Below are 27,929 nucleotides of genomic sequence, written 5' to 3' on the forward strand. Positions count from 1 at the left end.
TTTATTTATGTATTGGCTACTGTAAATTATATTGTTTTATTGATGTATTTTGAAGTATTTTGATGTATTTTATTGATGTATTGATGTATTTTTATATTTGTGTTTTTTTATAAGCCGCCTTGAGGGCCTTTTGGCCGAAAGGCGGGGTAGAAATAAACAACAACAACAACAATAATAATAATAATAATGGGGTTGCCTTTAAAAATGGTTGAAACTTCAACTGGTTCAGAATGCAGCTTCTGGAGTCCTGATGGGGTCAAGGCGGTCAGATTCTATAACATCAATACTGTGTACCAGCTGCAATGGTTGTTGGTGCATTGCCAAGCCCAGCTGAAAGTACTACTTTTAATTTTTAAAGTCTTAAATGGTTTGGTTCCAAACTGTTTGATGAACTGCCTGCACCTGCATCAGCCTGGCTGTACAATAAGATCTGCAATGGAGGCTCTCTTCTTGTGTGCACCTACTAGGTCACCGAGGCTGGTGGCCATAAGGGAGAGGGCCTTTGCCATAGTGGTCCCATGGCTTTGGAACTCCCTACTAATGGATCTACAGTGGGCTCCGACACCTGTCAGTGGATCTACAGTGGGCTCCCATGCTTCAAGCCTTTCAGAAGCTCCTAAATACATACCTCTTCCAACAGACTTATTCAACTGTGTTTTGTTATTGCTGTGGAGAGTGTTTTAATTGGTTAGCTGAGTATTTTTATTAGCTGTTCTCTTGAGGTCGATTTGATGGTTTTATGGTAGTTGCATTGTTGAAGCCATCTTGGATGGCCACTGTCCAGAAAGGTGGCCTAGAAATACGATCAAAATAATAAATAAATAAATAGGGGATGGTGTTGTCGGGTACTTGCCAAGGCCCACACCCCAAAGGGGTCTTCTGGATTCTCCTAGGCCTGCTCCTCCTCCTCATTATCATTTCACATGTTTATCTGCTCTCTTCAAGCAAGCAAGCAAACAGTGACAGGAACAAGCTGAAGAAGCAACAGACTTCCCATACTGTGCCGTGTCCCTTGGCAGGAGTGGGGTGGGAACATAAGAACATAAGAGGAACCTGCTGGATCAGGCCAGTGGCCCATCTAGTCCAGCAGCCTGTTCTCACAGTGGCCAACCAGCTGTCTATGGCAAACCCACAAGCAGGAGCTGGGCACAAGGACACTCTGCCCTCCTGCGGTTGGCTGTCCATGAGTTCTAGTTGTTGTTTGTGAGACAGGAAAACTTTTCTCCATCCACTTTTTCCATGCCATGCATCATTTCATGTCACCTCTTGGGTCCATGTGTGTGTGGGTTAAACTCAGGGGAACAAGGCAAGCAAATATGTAGTAGCAGTGGTGGCAAAGAAGAAGTAACCCTACTGAGAAGGGGAATACTAAAGCCACATTTCCCAAGGGCCTCCCAAAAATTGGAGCCAGCACCGTCAGTCAGTTTAAAAAAATGCAACTCATTTTGCACAATAATTGTCCCATCATGGGCAGAACTTTGAATACAATGAAGGTTCCACTTCAAACAAGCAAAAAAGTCAACAAAGGCAGTCAGCTCCATACCTACTTTTCCAAGAACTAAGTGCATGAAATGTGGTCCAGTGGTGCACTGGCAAAGTGGCAGTTTCAGGTTCAGCTGGCTCTCCCACAGCACAGGCACAGAGCACTGTTTTAGCTGCATATCTCTTTCCATGTCAGTACAGCTGAAGTGGCTTGAAAGGACTGGACTGTTACAGCAGTTCTGACACTGTACATTGCTCAGGTTACATGAAATGAGTTTTCCCAGATGTGGTACAATAGCGCACGATAAATGCCACAAAGAAAACCTTTCAAAGGCAAATTGAGTTTCAGCCAGTGCAAACTTATCAATGGATTTCGAAAGGTAAATTAACTCCCAACCCCAAATATGACAGCAGGTTCCAGGGCAAAATAAAATGAATTTTATATCACAATAAGCAGTATGTGAAATGCTGCCTGGATTGCATTACTCATTTTCACTTCAGCAGTAACTGAACCTCACTTTTCAATTTAATTCAATATTTTTGTCTAATGAAAATGTAACCAATGATGCCTTAGACTATCCTTTACCACTCAAGCCTGGCTCACACATTACAATCCAGAGAGCAAGAACTATGACAAAGGCTGTGGCCCTATACACACTTACCTTGGATTAAGCCCCATTGAACATAGTAGGACTTACTGCCACGTAAACATAGGAATTTGCCTTATACCAAATCAGACCATTTGCCCACCTAGTCCAGCACTGTCTACACTGACTGGCAGTGGCTCTCCAGGATTGCAGACAGGAGTCTCGCCCAGCCCTTCCTAGAGTTACTGGGGACTGAACCTCAGGCTTTCTGCATGCTCTGCCACTGAGCTACAGCCCTTCTCACATGTAGGAGGGGTGCACTGTAAGAAATGATGAGAATCGTACCAGTTAGTTTCTGTGAACATGAACATGTGACACTACATTGTTAGGGCCAAACTACATGTTGCATAAAATATCCATGACTGGATATTTTAATGTTTACTCAAATAAAAGATGTCAGGAGGTTAACACTACTTCCAATTCTTTCCTGATTAACATTGCCCCTTCCCTACAGCTGCAAGGCAGAGGGGAATGCCAATATCTGTATTTTCTCCACTTGGAGGGCAAAACAACAGCCACAAAGCATTTTTAAAAAAACACACTTTTATTGTGAAATAAAACATATACAGGGTAAACACACAAACAGGAGGGGGGAACCCTCAGACCCACCCACCCCAACACACAAAGAACGTCCTTCCAACTTACATAGAGAACAAAGTCCTCCAAACTTAGCATAAATACAACAAGCGGTTTCTTGAACTCAAGATATCAGGCATGACTGAAAGATGAGGGGCCAGCCTCAGTAACAGAACAAACCTATTCCTAGGGAAAGTCATGATGCAATGCCTCGGGGCATTTTTAATGGAAAAATGATACAAGAGGAAGGTGATGAACAAAAAGACCCCACATCTCAAAAACAAACAAACAAAAAAGCAGACCTTTCACATTGGGCACATTTAAATCACTGTTTTCTACATAACATGTAGTGTTGTCCTGAGTTACCACAACTCACCAGAATGCATACCTCACTGTAACCTGTACAGCAGGGGTGGGGACCTCCAGATGTTGCTGGATTACAACCCATCATTCCTCCCTGACCATTGGTGATGCTGGCTGTGGCTAATGGGAGTCGGACTTGGACTATCCAAGAACAGCAACAACAACCCAAGCATTCACACAAACGTTCCAAAGCAAACGGGAGTATATAACCCTGATTCATGCTATGTTTAGAAGATCAAAAGCAGAAAGACAGTCAGCCTCATGCATGGGTGAATGTTCAAACACTTTCCTTGATTCATTCCTGAGGGAAATATTTATAATCCACTTCCTATTCGGCATTTGGGAGTCTTTCAAACTATTATTTGTTTCAAAAGGAACCTTAGTCATTTTCAGATTGCCTCCTGGAAGGACCCACAAGCGATGAACTTCAGAGGAAGCAAAAACTAAAATAAATAAAAAATCACCAGGTTTGCTTGTACAAAAAAATCTAAAAACAGCCACCTTGGCAAAGAAGGATAAATACAACATATTACCAAGAGCAGGGGGAAATACAACAAGAGTTCTCTTTCTGGTGCCACCATGGTAATGGCTTTGGTCAGTCTAGCAGTGTGATTTTGGGTCAATCTCTCAGGGACCTGAAAATACCTCTGATGAAGACTGTGAGCCTCTGCCTCTGCTTTTCACTTTGGGGCTCCAAGCGAGCAGCTAAGTGCCGATAAAAGCTGGTATTAATGGCTCCCTAAGTGCCCCCTGAGTTTGGCTGTCAGCATGAAGAGCTGGGGTCTAATAGCCCCATGATATCTGCTGCTTTTGTTCTAGGGCTGGGAGGGGGGACAGGGAGAGAGGGAGCTAAACAACACAGAGACCTATTTTTCGCTACAGTGGAATTAGTGACAATTCCCCCAGGCTTATTAAGTGGCTCTTCTCAGCTGCTCAGGTTGACGATGGCTTTGAACAGATGTCAGACAGTGTGTGTCTCATGGGAGTTTGCAAAAGGGAGGTGGTGAACCTGCCTACTTACTACACAAGGTGGATTCTGCCCTCGCTGGGAAACAGGAGCATCTCCAAAAACAGTCCACACAGCTCTGGTGACAAATCAATCTTGCAAACTCTGTCCACCCAGTATCAAAGCAAATCAAGATTTACATAATTTGAAATCTTGCCCTATGCTTTCACTGAAACTCACACGGGGCTGTTTAAAATGAACATGCAGTTTACAGAATGCCATGCTCTACTGATTAAATGAAAGGATAATTTGTGCAACATTTTTTGTCTGAAAGCTGCAGGTCTGGGACATCCATATGACATACAAAGAAAATGCCATGTTCTCTTGGTCTTTTCTGATGTAATTTTAATAAGTTTTTTTTTTTGCACCACAGCCAGTTTAAAAACACACAACTTTTAGAACCTGCTTTACTTCCACTACATTTTCTATTATTGGATACTGAACTCTGGAGCAGTAGCACAGTGAAGCATTCCTTGCTGCACCTTCACCCTACCTGGATCTCACATACATCTACTCCTCCAGGAACAGATGATTGACCAGCATCATCTGATCATGTACACATTTCTGTTAGCAATATGCTCTATGGGTGAAGCTTCTCCTGAGTTTGGTTTTGCACAAGTGTTGCATTGCCCCTGATTCTAATCTCTTTCCTGCCCTGAGGGTGGGGGTGCTCTAGTGGAGCAACTTTTCCCAGCTCTGGCTTTGCAATTGGGTAGACTGCAACCAAACCTAATTCATCTCCCACCCTCAAGATACTTATTTTTATTTATATATTCTAGTGTAATCCATTTTCTCCCCAAAAGGAGTCATTCAAAGCCACAAACCAAATATAAAAACGAGCACAAAAACAAACATGAATCAGTTGTTAAAATAAGCTACCAAAAACAACTACGATTAAAAGCACCATCAAAGAACAAAAAGTACTGAGAGCCAGAACTAACAAATAAATTAAAACTAAGCAATAACCGAATCAAAGACCTGTTTTCTTGTTTTCTTTTTTTAAGTCTTCAAGTGCTGGCAGAACAGAGACAAAAAGGGAGATAAAAAACTCTTGGGACACGGAATTCCCCTTATGAGGTGTTGCCACAAAAAAAAATCCTCTTGCATGATAACTGTGGTTTCATGTCTCCATTTTCTGCTCTGCTTATTTCACTAATTTACCATCCTATTTGGATAACATGAACAAGTCAGTGGGAGAAGGAGGGAATCACTCAAACGTATGGATAGCAAACCTCAAGTTGTGCAAACTCAACTCTTTTTCCAGGATGTGCACATAGATAAAATGCAACCAAGAGAAAAGTAGCTCTGATATAAGTTTAGAATCAGGGCATAATTGTATAACAAGCATAGCTTGAAAGCAAGTGAAACAACACTTCCAGAATGAGAGGGTTCTTGAGCTGTTTCTGGTTCTGCATGATGCTTTCCAATCCATACCTGCTGGAATCCTAATCAACACATGGAGAAGGGAAGCAAAGATCATAGTGATGATTTCCCCCACAGTCACATCAGCTACAATGGGAGGGAAGTGTCAGGTGTGATGCCATTCTAATCTGCAAAATCTATGGAGTCAGGGTTGAAGGCTGGTAAAGGATTGTCACAGGCCATGGTCAAGCATTGTGAAGTATGTCCTCCGTGTTGAAATCAAATGGGCAAAAGAAGGTGAAACCCAGCAGTCAGGTTTTATCAAAACCTTGAAAGAGAACAAGCCTACAGCAATGCCTACAGATGAGCAGAGTACTTGGCTGACCAGCAGTGTAGCATATAGCATGGCATTCCACATCACTCAGTTTCACAGAGAGATACTATTAACCAGGAGAGCTACTAATGCCCACCCACCCCTGCCTCACACTGCACACATTTCTCTGCTTCGTTTAAGCAACAGGACACAGACTGCACATGCATCTTCACATTACACAGCTAACATTGCTACTATTTCCTAATCTCCCCTGCTATGATGATGGCTTTCCTATCATTCCTCCAAATCACTGCATTTAAAAAATAATAATTTTGCATTAGTACAGCCACTATAATGCAAAGCCTGGACATGCACCCAAGCACAAAACAGGTATAACATAAAAGCCACAGCATCATTCACACACTGTGTAGGAAGTCATCTTTCACTACCACTGAACCACAGTTCTCGGGGTTCAATGTGTTAATGTGAACAGGCATTCATATTGTGGCATTCCACTTCATATTCCATTAATATGCAGTATAGACTAATATACAGTAGGCCTTCTAATAATTTATATTTCTTGTGCCCCCTCCCTGCATTAAACTGTGCATTTCAGGGAACATTAAGATAAGGCTTAATTTTTAAACCCTTGCCCTCTTCAAAAGAACACTATACGCATTTCCCCAATGCACAAAGGGGGAATGGGGTGATGGTGAGTAGCCTTGTGTCCTGGCCTCTGTGCATACACAGCAAACACCTGCAGGGACAGGACCTTTGTAAATACAGCTTTACGTGCAAAGACTTGCATGTGACCCCTCCCTGAAGAAGTTTGCACCATTGTGCACGGATGCCAGGAGAAGGAGCAATAATGCCTGAACAGGGCTAATAGATGGATGAAGATGAAGTAATTTGATAAGCTGTGATGCACAGCCTGATCCTGTGCATGTTTATACTGGGATGAGGTCCATTGTGTTCAACTGGGTGGGCTGCCTGGTAAACATGCACTGCACTGCAGCTTTATTTAATCCATCACTTTTATATTCGTCCAGCTCAATACAATTGCATTCTATTTCAGTAACTTTAAGAATGCCCCTTCTAACATCCTCCTCTCAGGAAGACACTGTTCTGTTTAGGTAGGAAATCTAAAGCTGCCAATATGTTGTTGCTATTTTTTTTTAAATTAAATGCTTCATGTTGTTTCCATCAAAAATTGCAGCATACAACTTGAAATCAATCACAGCATAGATCTCTCAAGATGTGTCCTATATTTAAGAAATGTCCCATGTATGACACCATGACATATTGAGCTATAAATGTAATCCATGCACTTAAGCAGGGGTGGGCGATGTTGCTGGACACCAACTCCCATCAGCCCCAGCCAAAACGGACAATGGTCAGGTCAGGGATAATGGGAGTTGTAGTCCAACAAGTATTTAAAGGGCCACAGGTTTTCAGCCTCTTCACTACAGCAACCAAAACTACAACTACAAATTGCACAGAGCAATACAACAAAGTGTATGTGTGAGGAGGCACCATGAGTATGTATGAGCCAACATGGCAAACCTGGAGACCTATTCTACTAGTGCTTTGTCTGATCACCTGGGGAGCAAGTTCAGTAAGCATAAGACCAAACTGACTGAGATAAGTCCATCCAGCACTCAGATGAAGTTATCAGAGTTCATTATAAAATTTGCCTACTGTCTGCAAAGTGGTCAACATGAAAATAGCCATTTTTACTTTTTACTTTTTAAAAAGTAAAACAGTACAAGTGAGTTTTCTCCTCACTGGTCTGTTTTCAGAGGCTTTGGCTTTTACCCTATGTATATCATTATTGCTAACTAAAACAATCTAGGAACTTTGGGGTTTGCTCATTTTAAATAGAATCTGCAAGGGTCATGATGAAATGGTTGTTTTCAATAAACTCAAAAGAAACAAGAAAACCCATTACAATACTTCAAATACACCAGCTAGAATGGAAAAGCAAATACCAAGGGAAAGTCTGTTTTAGCACACACAAGTGTTGCAATTTCATATTCTTAGGCTGCCCTGGAGACACACATGGGAGCCAACTAAGCAGAATTTGCTCAGAAGGGGGAAGTAGTTTGCTTCTGACCAGTAAAGTATCATATGAAATGATTGTTTAAGTTACTTTTTGCAATGTACCTTTGTGCAATATTGCGAAGAAATCAATTACCGTTCTCTTTGCTAAACATTGTTTAGTGCACATGAATCCAAAACAAAGGTAAAAAAATCTGCTCACTAAATAACATCATTACACCGAGAGCTTTTTGCAAGAGCAGGAAGATATTACACAACAGACTTTTTTTTTTCTTCCTCAGACTTTGCTTTTAAAGGGTTGTTGTCGTGATCTTGTAGTAAAAGGGGCAAGCAAGGGTTCCTTTTAGGCACAGTTCACACAATCCATTCATCTGTAAAAGCTCTTGGCTAGAAAATTATCCAAGGTGTGACCCCATCTGTTATGGCTGCTGAATCCTACCCTGACCCCTGCCAGCAGGACAAAGATTCATAGCATATACAGTCAGCCTTTTGGATTCACTTCCAAGTCCTGGTAAAATTAAACAATAAGCACAATCCACAAGCCTGGTATGCCAATATGAGCAGATGCTTAAAGGGCACTTTGGTTTTCTGGGGGCACCTTTTAAATACACCCTTGGCTTTTATTCTCAAATAACCCCTTTCTGCCATTTTTAATCCTTTTCATTTTTTTGCTCCAGCTGTTTAAAGGGTCTTATGGGAAACGGTCACAATACTATCAGTGATCTGCACCCTTTTTACACATTCTTGCTTTTAGTGTTTATGGTATATACTGGAATCTGACAGTAACCATTAAAACATCACTTAGAAGGCCTGGGGGAAAGACTGGGCACAGGGCTCCCTTGAGAACACAGATTTGAAAGCTGCCGCTCACTGCTTGTGAGCCAGGAGGTATGATTATGTGATGCCATCTCTCCCGATTTCGCTCAAATCCCTACATGAAACCCACCTTTTCCATGAAATCGTTGGCACAACCCCCTAGTGCAGGGGTGATTGACCTGTGGCCCTCCAAATGTTTATTTATTTATTTATTTTATTCATTTAAATCTCAGCTTTTTCTCAGAACTGGGACTAAAGGTGACTTACAAAAATTAAAACATATACAAATATAAAATATAATATAATAAATATATTTATTTATTTATTTAAAAATATATAATTAAAACATACAGACATTAATTAAAATGTAATTAAACTAACTATAAAATTAAAACAACATAGTGATTAAAAAAATACAAATAAGTAAAAACAGCACCCTATTTAATAGCCCTTGGTGTCAATTCCCAAAAGCCTGTTGGAACAGGAAAGTCTTCACCTGCTGACGGAAGGACAGCAGGGAGGGAGCCAGTCTAACCTCTCTAGGAATGGAGTTCCAGAGCCTGGGAGCAGCTACCAAGAAGGCTCTTTTGCGTGTTCCCACCAGATGTGCCCGTGGTGGTGGCAGGACCGAGAAAAGGACCTCCCTGATGATCTCAGGGCTCAGTTAAGCTCCTGTGGGAAGATACAGTCCTTCAGATAGCCTGGCCCAAGCCGTATAGGGTTTTATACATTGTAACCAGCACTGAATTGTGCTCGGAAACAGATTGGCAGCCCGTAGAGCTGTTGTAACAATCTGGCGGCAGCTCTTTGGCCCAGCTGAAGTTTCCGAATATTCTTCAAAGATAGCCGCACATTACAGTAATCCAAACAGGATGTGACTAAGGCATGTGTTACCTTGCCCAGATGAGACATCTCCAGGAACGGATATAGTTGGCACACTAATTTTAACTGTGCAAAATGAACTCCTGAGCACTGCCAAAACCTTAGCATTCAGACTCAGGGCTGAGTTCAGGGGTACACCCACAATGTGGATCTGTGTCTTCAGGGGGACTGTAACCCTGTCCAAAGCAGATTGAATCCCTAGTCCCTAATCTGTTTTCTGACTGACCAGGAGCACTTCTGTCTTGTATGGATTAAGCTTCAATTTGTTTGCCCTCATCCAAACCATTACTGATGACAGACACTGGTTTGGAACAGAAACAGCTTCCTTGGATATACATGGAAGGGAGAAACAGAGTTGGGTGTCATCAACATACTGATTGCACTGAGCCCCATAACTCCAGACAATGTCTCCCAATGGTTTCATGTATATGTTAAATGGGGGGGGGGAGGAGAACAAAACCCTGAGGGACTCCACAGGCCAAGCAGTTGAACAGGAATCCCCCAGCACCACCTTCTGGGCTTGCTCCTCCAGAAAGGGAGCTACTGTAAAACAGTGTCCCCCAAGTCCCATCCCATTGAGGCGGCCCAGAAGGACACTATGATCGATGGTATCGAAAGCCTCTGAGAGGTCCAGCAGAATCAACAGGGACACATTCCCCCTGTCCAGTTCCCAGCATAGGTCATCCACCAAGGCAACCAAAACCATCTTATAACTTGGCCTGAAGCCAGATTGAAACTGATCTAGATAATCCATCTCATCCAGAAATTCCTGGAGCGAAGACTCCACTACACACTCCAGTTCCTTGCCTAGAAATAGAGTACTGGAGACCAGACGATAATATGGCGGCATTTGGGGAAGGCTTTTTCTTCCCTGTTGCTGGACTTCAACTCCCATCAGCCCCAGCCAGTATGGTCAACAGTCAGAAAGGATGTGGTTTGTAGTCCAGCAACAACCGGGTGGCCATAGGCTGCCCCCTCGCCCTAGTGTAACCCAGCATATAGCTAAACCTTAGCAAGCACAACTGAAACAACATATTGCTTCCCTGTTTATCCCAGTCTACACTTCCCTTTCCTCCCTCTGTTGTTTCTCCTTTGTCAAATTTTAGTTGGAAGACTTCTCAGGGCACAGACCTGTCCTCTTATATACTGTAAAGCACCATGCACACTGATAGCACTAAATAAATATCACCATCAATTGCATATTGCAGTTGATTCATACGAACAATGTCTGTTGCTTCCCCTGCCCCCCAAAAATGAAAACCTGAAAAGAACAATTGTGCTATTATCAGAGAGCTCTGAATACAGGATTGTGGCTTTGCAGACACTAAGCACAACCTCTAATTCCACTTTGTATTTTCTATATTCTGGCAATCAAAAAATGCTGGGACAGGCCCATGTATTCATAATTTGTCATCAGTGTCAAAAGATTTCAGACAAGAAAGGAAACAATGCCCTAAAGCAGAAGATGTGATGGCAGAATCTTCTATCCCATTTATGTCAGCTGAGAAAGAAAGCAAAATGGGTTTGGATGAATCGATATACTGTATGTCATGCAGATGTACTACAGAGCAACTGAGTTCTGGGTGTATCTCCTTGAAAACAATTGTTCAAACACATCTGCAAAAAAAAAACACTAGTCATTTTTATTTATTTTTTCAAAATAGTTTTCATCTTTTTAATTCTCTACCCCAAATCCTTCACAACTTTATTTTTAGTTTTTTTAAATAACGACAACAATCAGTGTGCTGGGAGAAGGAACTATAGATAAATGATATATTTCATTCATGGTTTATATTAAAAGAGGTAATTTTGTCCAGAATGAGCAATTTAACCCTTTTGCTATTCTCTGCTATAAGAAGATCCTTTTGCCCTGGATTAAACTGGTGAAAACGTCATTACTTTTGTGCAAATACACAAGCAATGCGTAATTGCACCACTGTGAGTACCATGCTGGGGCTATGTAGTAACTGGCATGGGATAAGTGCAGACAGATGGAGAGCAAGGCACAGAATGACCTGGTGGAATAGGGCCCTTTTGTCAGCTTTACACCATTAGACTTCTTTGAAACACACAAATAAATCTTTTAAGAAGATTACACTCTCACATCTTGCCTTGTTCCCTGGAGACTGGAAGGTCTTGGAAACGTATGTATATGCACAGAATCAACTTCTTTAGCATAATGATTGTATAATTGAATATACTAGAAAATATCTTCCATCTTTTACTAAATGTAAATAGAGATTGCTGTTGTTCCATTACAGTAAAGCTTGGAGAATCTGTCTAGGATTTCAAGTGATCGTTGTATAAAGTGTGGGTTTTGTAATCAGTTTTACCTGTAAACAAAAAAAGGTTTTCATACACCTTGAGCTGTCTCTCTCTCTCTTCTTTGTCTACAAAGGACACACCCTCTATTTAATTGGGCACAGCACATAGAGACATCTAGTGACTGAACATTATATTGCAATCATTCACAGACATGAAAAAAGCAGCACATCTTGTGAGCAAAGTAAAATAAATCTTAACATTTTAATCCTGAAAATGTGATCAGGTTTATGGAGATTGAGCTAAGGAACTCTGATATTAACTGACAGAAAGCTATAAGATAGAGAGAAAATCAGTAGTCAAAACATCAAAGTATTAATAAATTAATTTTAGGTCACACTGCAGCCACTACTTCCAATTGACTGAAGACCAAGAAATAGATTTTCAGAAATTAAACCTGATATGTATCATTCTCATATCTATGACACTAATCCATCTGTAGCACTGACCAATGAGGCAGCCTGGAAATCATTTCAAATAAATAATAGTGACTCTATATATTGTCTTGCAAAGTACAGTATCCAAAGACTTAGCGGAGCTAACAATGATAAGCTCTAAATGTTTTTAAAGTATTACTTTCTTGAGAAGCCTTGAAAATTGTGTTTTGGAGCAATTTCTGTAGTGGTGAGATCTCAAAACTTTTTTAAAAAGAAAAAGGAGATAATTCCCTAACTACAGCTTTTGGAGATTAGTCTTTATATAGATTTCAGTGATTCTCAGACCCATGATGGCATTTTTACTGTTACTGTTTGGAAGCTGACTTCAGATGTCACCATGTCCAACACTCCAAACTTCTCACTATCTTGCCTTCCAGTAACTTTGGAATGAACCTTTGAAACTGGAATGTTATTTCAAAGAACAGAAAGCTTAAGTAAAGCCACTAGGCATAAAGGGGGGGGGGAGCAATGTTAATAAAAACTCAGAAAGCAGTGACAGAAAAAAAGAAATTACATAATTTCCATATTTATAAATCCAAAGCCCTCCGAGGATTCCAGCAGGCGGTATCAAATTGACAGCATGCATGGCAAAGCCCAAAACAAGAGAGAGAAAAGTTCCAATTAAGAGAAAGAATCAGAGTGTCGTTCCCGGAGTTCCATTTAAATCAGAACCAATCAAGGCTTGTTCTGATTCCTGCAGTTTTACTCAGGAAATAATGAGAAAGATGAAAGAGGCCCAGCCAGCCAATGCAGCCCCGCATAGCCCTTTGAAGCCAGGAAATCACAAATATCACTTTGGAGAGTTTTGTGTTCATGTAGCAGCTGTTCCATGGCCTTCTTCAAGAAAATGATCTGCCGTCTGATTTTGCTTTACCACAGACCCTGCACCTTAGCTGCAAACAAACAAATTAAGGCTGTGGGGCAATGGGTTTTCAAACAGGAAGGGGAATTCTTTTGAAGAAGGTGTGTCATAGCTGATCAAGCTGCTGATCCAGTCGGCACCAAGCCATGAAATGGTTTTGTTTTGATGGGTATTTGAGGTCATGTTTATGAGTATCTCAGGTGCTATCTAAATTATTCACATGGATGTATTTGCCTCAAATCACTCATCCCACTGCTGTTTCTGTTTTCATGATCACAAGGTTCTGGAGTTTAGAAGCCATATTACTCATCTTGCTCCTTTGCTATCATGCCATATCTCGCCTCACAAGGCATTTTGTTCCACTACATGGTGAGGCAGTGTTGGCGCTAGGTTGCCCTCCATGCTCCTCCTCCCTCAGTGACCTCCTCAAAACAGTTGGTAAAGGGGACTCTTGTCAGTAGTTCCCCCATCCCCAACTACAGTGTGGGTCCTCAGCAGATGCCCAACTATGTCTGTCCTTGATGCTAGAACTATTGTGAGAGCTTTATATCTCATATAAATTAGAGACTCATGGAGAGCACAAGGAAATGCCAAGTAACTGAAGTTGAAGAAGGGCAAGAACGAGGATCTTGGGGGAGGTGTTCAGACATGGCCTTCAGAAAGATATTTGCAACTGTCTTCACAAATAGTTACCCAAAGGTTAATAGCCTATATCCAAGCCAATGGATTAATTCACATTACCCTTACAGTATTTACTTCCTTCTACTCAAAATTTGGCTTCCCATCTTGATATGACGTGGGAGCCATTTAAATGTATTTAGGAAACTTGGTCAGCTAAGTTCTAATCTTAGAGCTGAGTAAAAAAAACAGCAATTCCATGCAAGAGGAAACTAGTTGTGTGTCTCCACCCTCTATTTCTACTAAATAAGCAATTTTGATGCAATGGGGTGTGAAAAGAATGTGATAAAAGGGGAGACTGTTGAAAACGGATGTGAGGAGCCCAGTCCCTAACAGAGCAGAGAACAGAGGCTTGAGTTGGTGAGTTACATCAGTTGGCAGTCCCATTCCAGTGATTTGTCTACCACTCCCAGTTCCTGACAGGGAGCCACTGGCCAGAATGCTGATCACCATTTGGCACTAGAAGACTGCCCATCTCTCCATTTCCAGGGTGCCACTTCTCCTCTCCTCATCTATGCAATCAAAGAGACTGCATTCCCCATTCTTTCTTGCTGTTTGTCAGTGTTAGCAGTTAAAGGGTCAATGCTATTTTTATAAGGTGTTGGTTTTTCCAGTGGAACCCTACCCAGAACTCATAAAGAAGGCTGTGGATCCACATGATCACACTCTTCCTTTGAATGTGAAAAGAGTAAAGACAGGTTCTGTTGCAGTATTTGCTGGGGTTAAGTGTTCTTTTAACACAAACATATGGAAAGTTAGATTAAAGTGTTGACTTTTCCAGAGAGGATCCCACAAGAAAGTTTGTCAAAGGAATGTAGAATCGTATTTGCTGGCCAGTTATATGAAAAACTTGGGACCACTTCATATATTTTTTTAAGTGCATACCTATTCAGGCACTTAAGGGAACAGAAATGGACCAAGTAGCCACACACCTTAGTCTTCATGCAAATGGCTTCTGCAGCCATATATATGCAAAGGCTTCCACACAACCCATCAAGGTTCCAGGTTACAAGGAAGCCTCCAAAATCTCTATAGCTACACATTATTTGCATGAAGACCAGGTGGGGCTACTTGTCACATCTGCACTCCCTGCTTCCATGTTGATCAGCACCAGAGCATTAAAACCCAAATACAGTTTGTACATGCCATAAAAAGCCTATGTTCCAAAACACATGTAATTGAGAGGAAACTTCCAGTTAGCTATGGCTTCTTGCAGTATGCATGCCCATATGGGACACAGCACGGAGAGCCAGTGTGGTGTCATGATTAAGGTGTTGGACTGCGACTTGGGAGACCAGGGTTCGAATCCCCACATAGCCATGAAGCTCACTGGGTGACCTTGAGCCAGTCACTGTCTCTCAGCCTCATGAAAACCCTATTCATAGGGTCGCCATAAGTCGGAATCGACTTGAAGGCAGTACATTTACATTTTTATGGGATAGCACATTTTCCTGGCACATGAGACCTCTTCAGGCATTCAGTCTGAACATGCAAAAGCACAAGTAGAAACATGTATGGTGAGCCTAACTCCCTCAATAACACTACATGTGCTGGGCACACTGCCTTGCCAATGTCAGAAGGGGCTACTTTGCTCACGTATAGGATTTCAAACATGGGGAGAGAAACCCTGGTTCAAACTGAATCCCTGAATAGGTCTATAAAGTAAAGCAGATCTAATTCCAGTGATTTCTATATCCTTGGGAATAATTTAAAATAGGTTTTTCTGTAAGTATCAGAAGTTAAAATTATTCCAGAACCCTCCTTCCGGGCAGACTGTCTTTATCTTGCTGTGCAGTACATCTGACTCCCACCATCTATGTACTGATCTCCTACCTGTCAACATGGCAGGCAAGCATGACTGCATGGCCAATGCATGTTTTAAAGCTGCACAGCATAAGAGTGTTCGATGCGAAACAACAGGTGGCATTAAACTATGTCCCACTGAGAGCAGACCCACTGAAAGTAATGAACCTAAGTTAGTCGTGTCTATTGACTTCAGTGGGGTCTACCCTTAGTAGGAATAACACTGAATACTACCCAATATAATTTTTTTCCAGGAATACTGCCCATACTTCTAGATCAGCCTTTCCTAACCAGTGTGCCTCCAGATGTTGTTGGACCACAACTCCCATCAGCCTCAGTCATTGGCAATGCTGGCTGAGGCTGATGGGAGTTGTGGTCCAACAACATCTGGAGGCACACTGGTTGGGAAAGGCTGTTCTAGATGCTCACCATATTATTTATTTATTGAATTTATATTCCTCCCCTCCTCCCAAATGAGCCCAGAGTGGCAAACACATCAACAAAACAATTAAAAAGAAATCTAAAAAGTTTTAAAACATTATAAAAACAGTTACAGTTAAAAACATTATTTCATCTAAAACAGAAGCACAGACAGCTGCCATTTAGACCCTGTAGCAGGTGCACTTGGAGATGATTCAGCCTTTCCATTCTGGGCCTCGAGATGCTGATTAATGCCAATTGAAAATATTCTAGCTTAATGGCAATGTCTTGTAAGGCAGGGGTGGGGTACCTATGGCCCTCCAGATGTTGTTGGAGTCCAGTTCCCACCAGTGGGCCTTGGTGGTTCAGAGTAAAGAGAGTTGCAGTCCAACAGCATCTGGGAGAGTGCAGCCTCTCCCAATCCCTGCTGTAAAGAGCACAACATCTTTTCTGCACCATAAGCTTTACTCCTCTCCATTATTCATATTTAATCTTTGCAATGTTATAATTTGGTTTCAATTTATTTCAGCACCTGCTCATAATGCCACTAGATGGTGAATATTATACTATCATCAATTATCTCCTACAACTATTTTTACTGCTTTTATTTCACTGCACCTTGTTATCGCACTTCAGTTATTAAGCCCAATAAACTCTGTTGGTATTTCTTCAGTGTATAAATAGCTTTTCTTTCTTTCTTAAACTAGATAGGAATACTAAAACCAAGATTAATTTGAACCCCTTCAAATTGGGAGAAGTATATCAACTTAAGAACCTAGAAATCTATATAAATATGATCTGTTGGGCTCTCTAATTACCAGAAGTTGGGGACAATCAACAAGGATGGATACCTGCTTTCATATCCTGTTTGTAAGCTTCTCAGGGGCACTTACTTGACTGCTCCTGGAGGATCCTGCTGTAACGCTTGGACTAGAGTGAGGGTGGGGTTGGCTTCATATCAAGGCAATCTTTGCATTCTTAATTTCATAAGAATATTTTACCGTTTGTTAGAAAGCTGGAAAATCCAAGGTATTTCCAAAGAGGCAACTGTGAATGTAAGCCACACTGAACATATAAGCATGCTGGTGCATGTGCAAACACACAGTAATTAGAAAACTTCAGTTCTTTCCATCCTCCTAGAAAGCAGTGGACAATGCAGCTCGCTTTAAGGCCAAAACAAAACTGACATGGAAGCTCAGTGAACAGATGTTCCAATTTTTGTTTTTTTGTTTTTTTGTTTTATTATTATTATTATTATTATTATTATTATTATTATTATTATTACTACTACTACTACTACTACTACTACTACCACCACCATTATAAAGCAACTGCATGGAGCTCAGGGTTTGATTGGAACAGTAGCTCTGTAGGAAGGGGTATTCTACCTTCCCCCCATGTCATTTTCCTAATCTAAATTGCATCGCCACCCCACACCCTACCCCCAAAGCTGCCATTAACTCTGCTAGGGGCAAATACTGATAGATCTATTGGTGACAGCAGCTGGGGGGATTTAAATGGGGAAAACAGCAGAGGAAAAGGATTCAACATACTCTCTCCCAGCATCACTGCTCCTATAAAAACTGGGTATCCCCCCCCCCCCACGGCTGCTTTAAAGTTTAACAACAAAAAGTTGGGAAATATAATCACGGATCGACTGCATCACATCTGTTTTAGCCCTTAGATTCAATTTCCATTTTCCTCAGATACTAATTTATCTTATAAAAACTCTGCAAGCAGCTATATTTTAGCAAGAACACTGAAAGCAAAGCAATATATTTGCTAATATTAGACTATGTTGGCAAAATGTTGTTTTAGAAAGAATTTGAAAGTGTGAATGAGAAAATAAGGTCTAATAACTTTTTACACAGTGTGTTCTCTATGAAATTATGCATCTTTTGCTATTTGAAATATTTACTAAACATTCACAGGCAGTTCTCTCAGGGTTTTACTACAAACACAGCAAACATTCTGTGAGGCTGTCTCTTCAGAATGTGCTTCCTTGGGCCCATGGCCTACTATGTACTTCTATTTGCATAATCTCATCCACTTATAGACAAGACATGGTCTCCACACACAGCAGTCACTTCACAAAAAAAGATCCCCAGTGCATGGCCTTGCACCTACAGAAGCCAGACCACATCATATTCCTTAGATGTTGGCATTTCCCCAATGCTTTATCATTTCCCAAGTTGTATAGAGCACCTTCACCACCAATATTGCCCTTGGGGAAAACAGAGAAGGAAATCATTTCCATCTTATTCTAACTTACCCATCTCAGATTTCTGTTTGGCCTGGAGAAGCTAACTCTTTGGACAGCATCCAAGGTTCAGGGGCAAGGCCTATGGCATTTAAAACAGCAACACACTGTCATTCATTTCAGGTTATCCAAAGAGTGCCAATTTCAGGTTTTTGAGGGTCCTTGGCCAAGATACCCTCCATTAGCCCCCTCCTCAGGAAATCTAGCTCTCTCTGCCATTATCACCAGGTGCTCCTGCTGCTCCTCTTCATTATCACCACCACCACTACCTACTTGCTTGCTTGCTAGGTGGAGGGTTAAGCAAGCAGAGACATTTACTGTTCTTATTCATCACCATCACCATTGTCTGAGCCAGAACAAGAGATGGGGTTAACGAGGAGGTTGCAATGATGAAGGGGAGGAACAGGTCCGGGGGGGGGGGCTTTTGTTGAAGCATAGGACTTTAGTAGATGCCCAACCATGCTGACCCTTGATGTCAGCCCTATACCCAAAACGCACATCATCTATAAAGCGGAGCACTAGTCAGACACTGTATCAGGACTCCAGATTTTGAGAGAGGGAAAGATGGGTTTTCATTCTCAAGAAGTTTCCACTGAGCAAGAAACAAAAAAGGTTAACACATTTTTATACCATGGTTTATGGAGTTCTTCATATTTTCGCTATGCAGGCAGCCTGGTAGCACCTTCCTGATACAACAGATATGTTCACAAGTCACAACAGTGTCGGTGTGTCAGCCCAATGGCAGTCACTCTGGATCCAACTTTGTGAAATGTGTTATCCAGTAAATATGAGGTAAAATGTTGACAGAAAAATTTCAGCAAAGTGAAGTTCCCTCTGGGCAGAGCTCTGTTGAGGCCACATTTGATCCTTACGAAACCACAGGCAGATTTTTGTAAGCACGACTCCTGCAGCAGTCTCATTTGCTCCACCAACATCTCCTTCTCAAATGCTGATCCCAGTAAAACTGATCCCCTCCAAAGCACTTACCAAAGAGATATGGAAAAGGGTGTAAACACCACTAAACCTCTGTAGAAGCATAATTCGCTTACAAATGAAACTGCAAATTTGCATCTAGGATACTAGCCGTTCACAATAGAGTTTCCTATAAGCTATGAATGATCCATGGACAGAGCAGCTGCTTGTTTGCTACTGACAGTCATTACAGGAGGTTCAGCATTCAGATAAAATATGAGTAGGATTTTCTACTCTGAACAGTGTGGCATGAAGTTCATAATCTAAGGCTAAACACAACCGGAGGATGCAGGGACAAAGGAATGACAAGTGAATCACTGCCACTGCTCATTATACATCATCTCTGCCCTTGTCCCACATCACGTGTCACATTGGCTGCCTGACTTGATCTGAACCATATACAGCTTAGGATAGGTCTTAGCAGCCCTCGTCATAAGAGGAACAGACACTGAAAGGACCCAGTTCAGAGCTACAGCTGTCAGAGGTGGACAACACTGTAATTCCCAGGCAATCCCAACCACATTGGAATGCATACAGGGTGAATGCTCTACTTTGTTACAGGCAAAAATTGCACTTGGACCAGCTCCTTAACAGCCGCTTGGGCACTGTCCCAACTCAAGGACTTCTAACTAGCCATCAAACAACTTCTCAGCAAATCATCCCCTTACCTTTGCAGGCCACATTGTTCTCGGGCTCATATCCAGCCTTGCAGGTACAGCGGCCAATGGGAACCATCCACTCCCCGTCACCGTTGCAGTACAGTTTAATGGGCACATCCACCTCCTCGGCATTGGGAATGCATGTGCCTCGTGCAATCACTAGAGAGGTGCTTTCTGCTCCTGTCATAGTCTCTGGGAAGATGGCAAAATTCTGCACTACACTAGGGCATTTCTTAAAGAAGACCCTTACCGACAGCAGCGACATGCAGGCCCCATAATCCTGAAAGGCAAGGTAAAAGCCATTGCGATTGAGGGGCCCGAAGCTCCTCACCTCTGTGTTCACCTTCATCAACCTGCCACCAAAGTCCACCTGAGAGAAGCTCTCATCTGCAGCAATGGTGTCCACCTTGAGGTAGGGGGCCTCTGTCCAGAAGGCTGATTTCTTGGTAGCGATGACAGAGTCTGTCTCATAGTAATACAGGTTGAAGGTTTCCTTACAGGAACCAGGGACATTGGGAAGGCTGCTACAGTCCCGCACAGTGAATCGCATCTCTGTGTAAATGCGGTGTGCGCCCCGTCGATTTATGAATGTGGTGAGAAGCCAGTTGTTCTGGTTGGGCTCAAAGACGTTGCACACCTGGTAAGTACGGATCGTGTTGAGGTTCTCATCATAGCCACTGACTTCTTCCCACTGTGTGGAACAAATGACAAAAAGGAGGGGGGAAATCAGGCTATTAAAAAGGATGGCGAAAAAGAATCAGAGGGATGGCACTTTAAACCAGAGGGATCATTAATCACTGCAAGCTAGAGGGGAGGCACAGCCTTGGAGGATTTCTGTGCTCTACTTTCAGTTCTGAAAATGTGAAAGACATCCCTAATTTTAGGGTCTGTTCCTATATCCATGAGCATGGAATCAGACAACAAAAACAAAGACAATAAACTAAGAGCTCTTGGCCCAGTTACTTACACACACACACACACACACACACACACACAAACACATAGCCTGCTTGAGACCAGCAAAGTGACACACACATTTAGGTTTTTATTCATATGCTAACCCGCCTCTTGAAGCTGATGCAACTCTGAATCATCTTATAACCTTACGGTTCTGACAGAGATCATCCAAATCAACTAGTTTCTGCTCTTCTGATAGTTTGACCACTTTTAACCCCTATTTGGAAGAGTCACTGTAAACTTGGCAGTTTCCTGAGAAACACTCAACTTGGACAGAGCTGGCCAAGTATCAGGGTGATTAAAAAAGTAGTAGGCCAGAATTAAATTAACAAGCTGGTCTAACAGAAATTACTGAAAATGAGTTGCTGATTTAATAACACCTTTCAATTTATACAATGTCTGTTTCCTTTAGATAAAAAGGAAAGAGACTCATCCTAAAACTGTAGGTGGGCTGTCAAAACCAGGAAATAATGCTTCAGAATCAGAAACATTTTATTCATTTGATTGATTGATTTGAAACATTTATACCTTGCCTTTCAGCTTCCCAAGGCAGCCCACAATAATAATAATAAAAACATAATCAATAAATATGAATACAAATAAATCATCAGAATCTCAACACACACAAAAAAGTCATATCCCCAACAGCAAAATAAGAGAGGAGGTTAAGATGGCTTTGCAGTGAAAGAACATGTGAGGAGGTGCGTGGGTTAATCACACCCCCTACTGCCAACGTGCACAGAGGTCAAGCCTCCCACCACCTGCACAATCAATTTCATGGCGAGGCTCTCTGTGTATACTGATATATGCAAACAGAGCTCTTCCATATGGGTGTAGCCACTCTGCAGATGCAAAATGCAGCAACCAGCATGCTGCATGGGATAAGCTTTGCTAAGCTTATTACTACAGTGCAATATAGTTGCACTGACTTCCCATTCATTTCCATTCACAGTGTTGGCTATTACCTATAAAGCCTTAAATGGCTTGGGATCAGGATACTGTATTTGAAGGACTGTTTTTCCTACAGCTCTCTGAGACCATGCAGACATGCAGGCTCCAGGAGAGGGGCTTTCAGCCACTTTGCTCCTCCTGGTCTTTATTATTCTCATTCCACACTGAGCATTCAAACCCAGGCTTGTGGTGAAGCTCTCTCCTTGCTAATCATGAGCTGCAGCCAAGGTTTGGGGAGGAGCAAAGCAGCTGTGAGCTCCTCTCCAGCAGTCTACGCATGTGTGGCCCTAGCAAGCCATAGCTGAGCTTACCAGGTTCATGCAAACCACTTCATTAAAACTTTGAAATACCAAAAAAAAAAAAAGGCAATACATTAAAATATAATTTTTCCAAAACCACGGCAGTAAAACAAGAAAACAGCAACATGTCCCAAAAATATATCAGCCAAAAGTCATCTGAAACTGGTGGCTTGTAAAGCCTTTTTAAATACTATAAACCAGCACTGGCCAATGGTCAGGTATGATGAGAACTATAGTCCAGCAACATCTGGGGACCCAAAGGTTGGGAAAGGCTAGATGTCTTTCCCCGGTGGTTTCATGTAGATGAAAAGCAGGGGAGGGGAGATGGAACCTGTGGCACCTTGTTATGCCAAAAGCCATAGAATGAACAGAAAATAGGAACATAGGAATCTGTCTTATACCATCTCCCTCGGTATTGTCTACGCAGCAGCTCTCCAAGGTTTCAGGCAGGATTCTCTCCCAGCCCTACCTGGAGATGCTAGGGATTGTACCTGGGACCTTTGGCATGCAAAGCAGATGTTCTACCGCTGAACTATGACTCCTCATAATGTTTCCTCAGGAAGTCAGCATTGTTCTCCAAATAATGCAAGGCCTGAGAATGGATTCCACACAGCCAGATGCAGAAAGTTTCAGTCTCTTGGACACCTTGCTGCTGACTTCAAAGTCTTTTAACAGGGAAGTGCCAATGTAGAATTACTCAATTAAAATTTATAGGCAAATTTGATTGTGTTATTCTATTTAATGCAGACTTAATCAGAACTACTGGATTTCTTTCCCACAACAGGTGTTTAATTAACATAGGAAAGCTAGAAAGTGAACATTATTACACATTGTGTGTAACATTATCACACTGTTCTGCATAGACCACCATGTTCTTTTCTTTGATACATTTGGGCTCTACAGAGAAATAACACAGACTTTCTAGCACCCTTGCATTTTGTGGCCTTTTAGATTCAAAGTTTGTGTGTGGGGGTATGTTTTTTGCTTCATACCTCTTATGCAGTTCTAGTCCACAAATGCTTATGCCACAATAAAGTTGTTTGCAATGCCTATGGGCAACACAGCACCTCAGATACCTCCCTTGGCATTCTATCAAGGCCCCTTGATCCTCCCAATTTTTTTCCAAATTGTTTTGTTTTTCTTGTGGGTTGCTTGTTGGGGGGGGTCACCTTCTTTGTGGGGAGGGAGGTTGGCTGCTTTTTTGTCTTGTTTTATTTGTTGTAGGGGAGTGTGGGCATTTTGCCTGTTTGGTGAGGGTTCTGAGTATCACAATTTTTTCCTCTGTGAAATTGATATTTTGTGCTGTCCACAACAGTTTTTTAGATTTCCAAATACGCCCTCAAGCCCAGCAATGTTGGGGACCCCAAGGTGTTGCGCAGCTCTGCCGTCTGCTCCAAGAGACTAACATTTCTGTCATTAGGAAGTGATAAATAAAGTGACCCAAAACCAACAGAGTTCAACAACAACAACAAAATAAAGGTGGAAAACCACTTCACTCAGGTTAAGAACATAAGAAGAGCAAGGATCAGCCTCCTGTTCTTACAGAGGCCGACAAGATGCCTATGGGTAGCCCACAAGCAGACCCAAGCACAAGAGCACTCTCCCCTCCTGCAGTTTCCAACAACTGGTATTCAAAAGCATACTGCCTCTGGCCATGGAGGGAGAGCATAGCCATCATCAGTTATGGCTATTTGGGGAAAATCCATTTCAAACAAAATAGTGAAAATCACATCTGTTAACTACCATGCCAGGAATTAAAGTGTTCTACCCTCCTTGTCTCTATCTGCTAACATGCTAAAACACAAATGTCTTTTTACTATTACACTCCTCAAGTACTGACTGTATTGAGTGGGTGTTACATGATAATGAATGGGGGAGGGAAGGGGAGAGATCATCTATGCAATCATATGTGGAAAGTGCAAGCGGTGAATGAAATTGTGGCCCACATGTGGTTCAGGGAAAAGAATATGAGAAAACCTGCTCCAAGTGGGGTTCTCCACTTCTCAGTTTTATGAGCAGCACATCCATCAAAACTGACAATGTGCTGATTTGTGAGTAGATTAATGAAAGGGGATTCATGTAATGCTGGCTACTGTGGCAATTAAGGGGCAGGAAGAAAGTGTGCTCGGGCCTGTGATGGCATTAGAGTATCATGGCCCAATTTATAAGCCATCCAATTTCATCTGTGTTTACAGGCTGATTGTTTGCAACAGCATTATTCATATGGCGGCCTTTAAGTGCTGCTCTGGATGTGATGCATAATTCCAAGGTGCTCCAATGCCACTGAAGCATGAATTAATGGCTGGGTCGCAGCACGTTATCAGAAAGATTTTAATGTTTTTTTATGGAGATCAGAGTATTACATATGTAAGCAAAACTGTATGGTGTAAAATGTTAGGCTGTCATGTAGATGAACTGAAATTAATGTGGTGGCAAGGGAGCAGGAGATTATTATGACACTACAAAATATGCATGTCTGCAGCCTCAGATTTGGAAGTTTTAAAGTTCTTACTACGCTGCTTGAAAACTCCACACAATAGTTCCTCCACTAAATTTCAACTCCAGAAGAAAGTGCTGAGCAGCAGCAAAGGCTCACAAAACTGTAATGTAGCCCCCAATCAACCCTCACTTCCTAGGTGGTAATATCCCATTAAAAGGTGTTATCTCTGCGTCTATATAATATTGTTTCAAAAGCATATACATTTATACCAATACTATTATGCTGAGTTAAGTTAAAATAATGGTATTGTAATTTCTAGGTCATCCCCTAGATTATTACTGTAAATGGTATAAATGGTTCTTTTTTTGCATATTTACGTTGGATCAACATATCTCACATTTAAATTCTTTAAGAACAGTTGGACAGATGCTGTTCATACTCAATAATGCCTTATTTTTTAATTTGTCAGTACTATAACTTTGTATGTTCTGTCTTCCTAAAGACTTACCTAAATTTTGAAATTCTGTTTAATTTTTGACAGTTCATGACATCCAGAATCTATCCTGAGTATTTCTTTAAGTCTATGGACCATCATTCTAATAATTTGTGATTACTATCTGATATTTTAGCCAGTCTTGAAAGTAGGATAGAGATTCAGCACCATATTCTTTACCCAACAATAATTCATTGGGGGCAGGGCTGCAGTACAGTGTAAATATCTGAATAGCTAGCTGAGGCCAAGAAGAGCTCTTGCTGAGGCCACAGCCTGCCTAAGCATAATTCCTGATCTGCTTTGACTTGCATATTGACCTCTCAACAAGGATGCTCTTTAAATATCAAAAACTGCTCTTAAAAGCATTACACATCTGCCAGAGGCTCCCTTCCAGTTATGATGTGCTTGTAAAGGGACTTGCAGTTTTCCAAGTGGCAGATCAGATATAATGAACATGATTACAATAAAGGGGCAGTAAAATAAAATAAGGATGAAGGTATAATTATAGAAGATAGAAGTAACTCTTGCATGGGGATCTCAGATTGTTCTCCCAACCTCACAGAAGATTGGGCAGACAATTCTACAGGGCCAGAACAATACATTTTCCTGCCTGAGGCAGAGCAGCAAATAGTGCCAACCCCACAGTCAAGGTGAACAGCACCCTTTAACATGCACAGAGTTGGTTTAAAGGAATGTTTGATTTCAGATCAGTACCTAGAGCAAACATAATGCATGCTACCACCTGCCTCCTACATGATCACTGGAAAACCAGATAACTATGGTGGGGCGAGAGATAAATATTTGCCTTTAGCTATAGTATATCTTAAGGGTCTATGTACACTTCCCACTTTTCTTCACATAGCAATATCAAACAAAAAAGGTTCCACAAATCTTATTTTATCAAATGTCATCTAGTCATTTTGTTCATATTCAGCTAATAGTCTCATGTATCTCATAATTGATAATTTGTCTGAAGAAATATTCATGATATTCTAGTCATGAGACTGGAAATAATGACGACCATTGTACATGTAGAGTGGATGGGAATTAATACAGATATTAATCATCTATCTCTAATAAATCTTGATAATCCATCCCTAATAAATAATTTATTTATAAATCTAGGTAACTTGGCAGTTCTTGTCGAACTAGATAGCATGAATTGTAACCTCATTTTGCTTATTTATTTAAAATATTTAGAGGCTACTATTCTATTATGCACATACCGAGTAATTTACACTTTAAAACAGATCATCGAGTAAAACAGTGCAAACAGTAATATTTGTACTTTATTTATTTGTTAATTTATTTTATGTTAATCTTTTATAACCCACTCTTCAAAAAAAACTTTTCCAGGGTGGCTTACAAAAATAAAACAATAACACATTCAAACATTAAAATCTAACAGCAGCAGATAAAAACAGCAGTATAAAAAACCAATCCTTGAGGAATGAAATTTCACATTTTAAAGGGTCTGGGAAAATAAAGAAGAACTTTGCCTGGTGCCGAAATGACATCAGAGTAGGCGCCAGGTGAGCAATAAAAATAATTTAATCAGCAGCATCGATGGAGAAGCAGCCTAAACATCAAATAAAATCAGAAAAACAAAACAATAAAAGAACAGCAGCAACAAATCAACCATTAAATTCTTGGTGAATAAAAAGGGGCTTAACCAGTAGTCTAAACAATAAAAGTGCTACTGCCTCCTAAGTCTGCCTCAGAAAGATATTCCGTAATTCAGCCTTCACCAACCTGAAGCCCCCCAGATGCTTTCTACTACAACTCCTGGCTGGGGCTGATAGAGGTTGGAGTACAAAACATCTGGAGGGCACCACGTTGGTGACAGCTGCCACATCCTGTGCACCACTGCATGGCCACCTCCAAGTTTGAGAAGGCCCTCAACACACACACCCCATTTCCTTGGTCACTGAAGGAGGCAGCAAGTAGTCTTGTTCAGTCTCTCCCCTCCCTCTCCTGTTATTTCCACCAGCTATAGGGCTGACAACAAGGTAGGTGGCAGTAACAGCACTCCGTCAGTGTCAAGCGGCTGCCACTGTGATTGCCTAACATGCCCAAAGCAATGCAATATAGGGTTACTTGGGGCAATTCTAATAGCCACGTGGTACTCATCAGAAATCTGCCGGAGGAGGGGGCTGAGTCACAATGTTAGTAGTAATGGGCCTTGGCAACTTGCCAAGGATGTGACCTTGGGAACCCCATAGAAAAGGCCCTCTCCCTGGTCACTACCTGCAATCTCTGAAGGCAGGAACACCCAGAGAAGAGCTTCTGAAACAGATTTCAGACAGATTCATATGGAAGAAAGCTGTCTTTCTGTTAGTCAGGCTGCAGACACAGTAGCTGCTTCAGCTTAAAATGCATTTAAAACTAGTTTGCCCATGGCTGCACACATCTCCCTTCCCTGTTGCTGTTCTAGACCTTTTAGGACCACCCACAGCAATGGGCCAATAATTGTCTCTGCCCAACCTACAGCAAAGCATTTTCATTGCACACCCCATGGGGTGACAATGAGTTGATCTACCAAACAGTTTTGATTTCTGTGTGACGCTGATTTCACAGAGAAATGCACTGGAGCTGCATTTCCCCGCGTTTTGGAGTAAAAAGTTTGACTAGCGTTGTGTGTCTCCGACTTCAGAAAATGGAGGTGGAGACTCACAGGAACTGGCACAACAGTAAGTGTGTGTCTACCCTCAGTTTCTGAGTCATTCTGGACTTTAAAGGTCAAAAGTATCTTGCATTGTGCCCAGAAAAACACTGAGCCAATGAAGCTCTTTTATCCAGGTGAAATAAAAAAATTGGTTTAACATGTTGTGTTAAAGCCTTTCCATGTTCCCTCAGTGTCCCAAATGCAAG

At 41.6% G+C, this 27,929-nt stretch overlaps 1 protein-coding gene across 6 annotated transcripts in view; it reads right to left on the reverse strand.

Annotated features, from left to right (window-relative positions):
• The window catches only part of EPHB1 (EPH receptor B1), a 457,257-nt gene that overhangs the window by 247,239 nt on the left and 182,089 nt on the right, over positions 1–27,929 (reverse strand). For 5 of the 6 annotated variants that reach the window (XM_061636580.1, XM_061636578.1, XM_061636581.1 and 2 more), the window contains one exon: positions 19,928–20,609. In XM_061636580.1, the coding sequence (XP_061492564.1) occupies positions 19,928–20,609 (682 nt within the window). Of the gene's footprint in view, positions 1–18,935; positions 19,270–19,927; positions 20,610–27,929 lie in introns of those variants that run through there. The other variant, XM_061636584.1, reaches the window with a different exon arrangement.

This window comes from Rhineura floridana, chromosome 7 (genome assembly GCF_030035675.1).
Source record: "Rhineura floridana isolate rRhiFlo1 chromosome 7, rRhiFlo1.hap2, whole genome shotgun sequence".
Classification (NCBI taxonomy): Eukaryota; Metazoa; Chordata; class Lepidosauria; order Squamata; family Rhineuridae; genus Rhineura; species Rhineura floridana.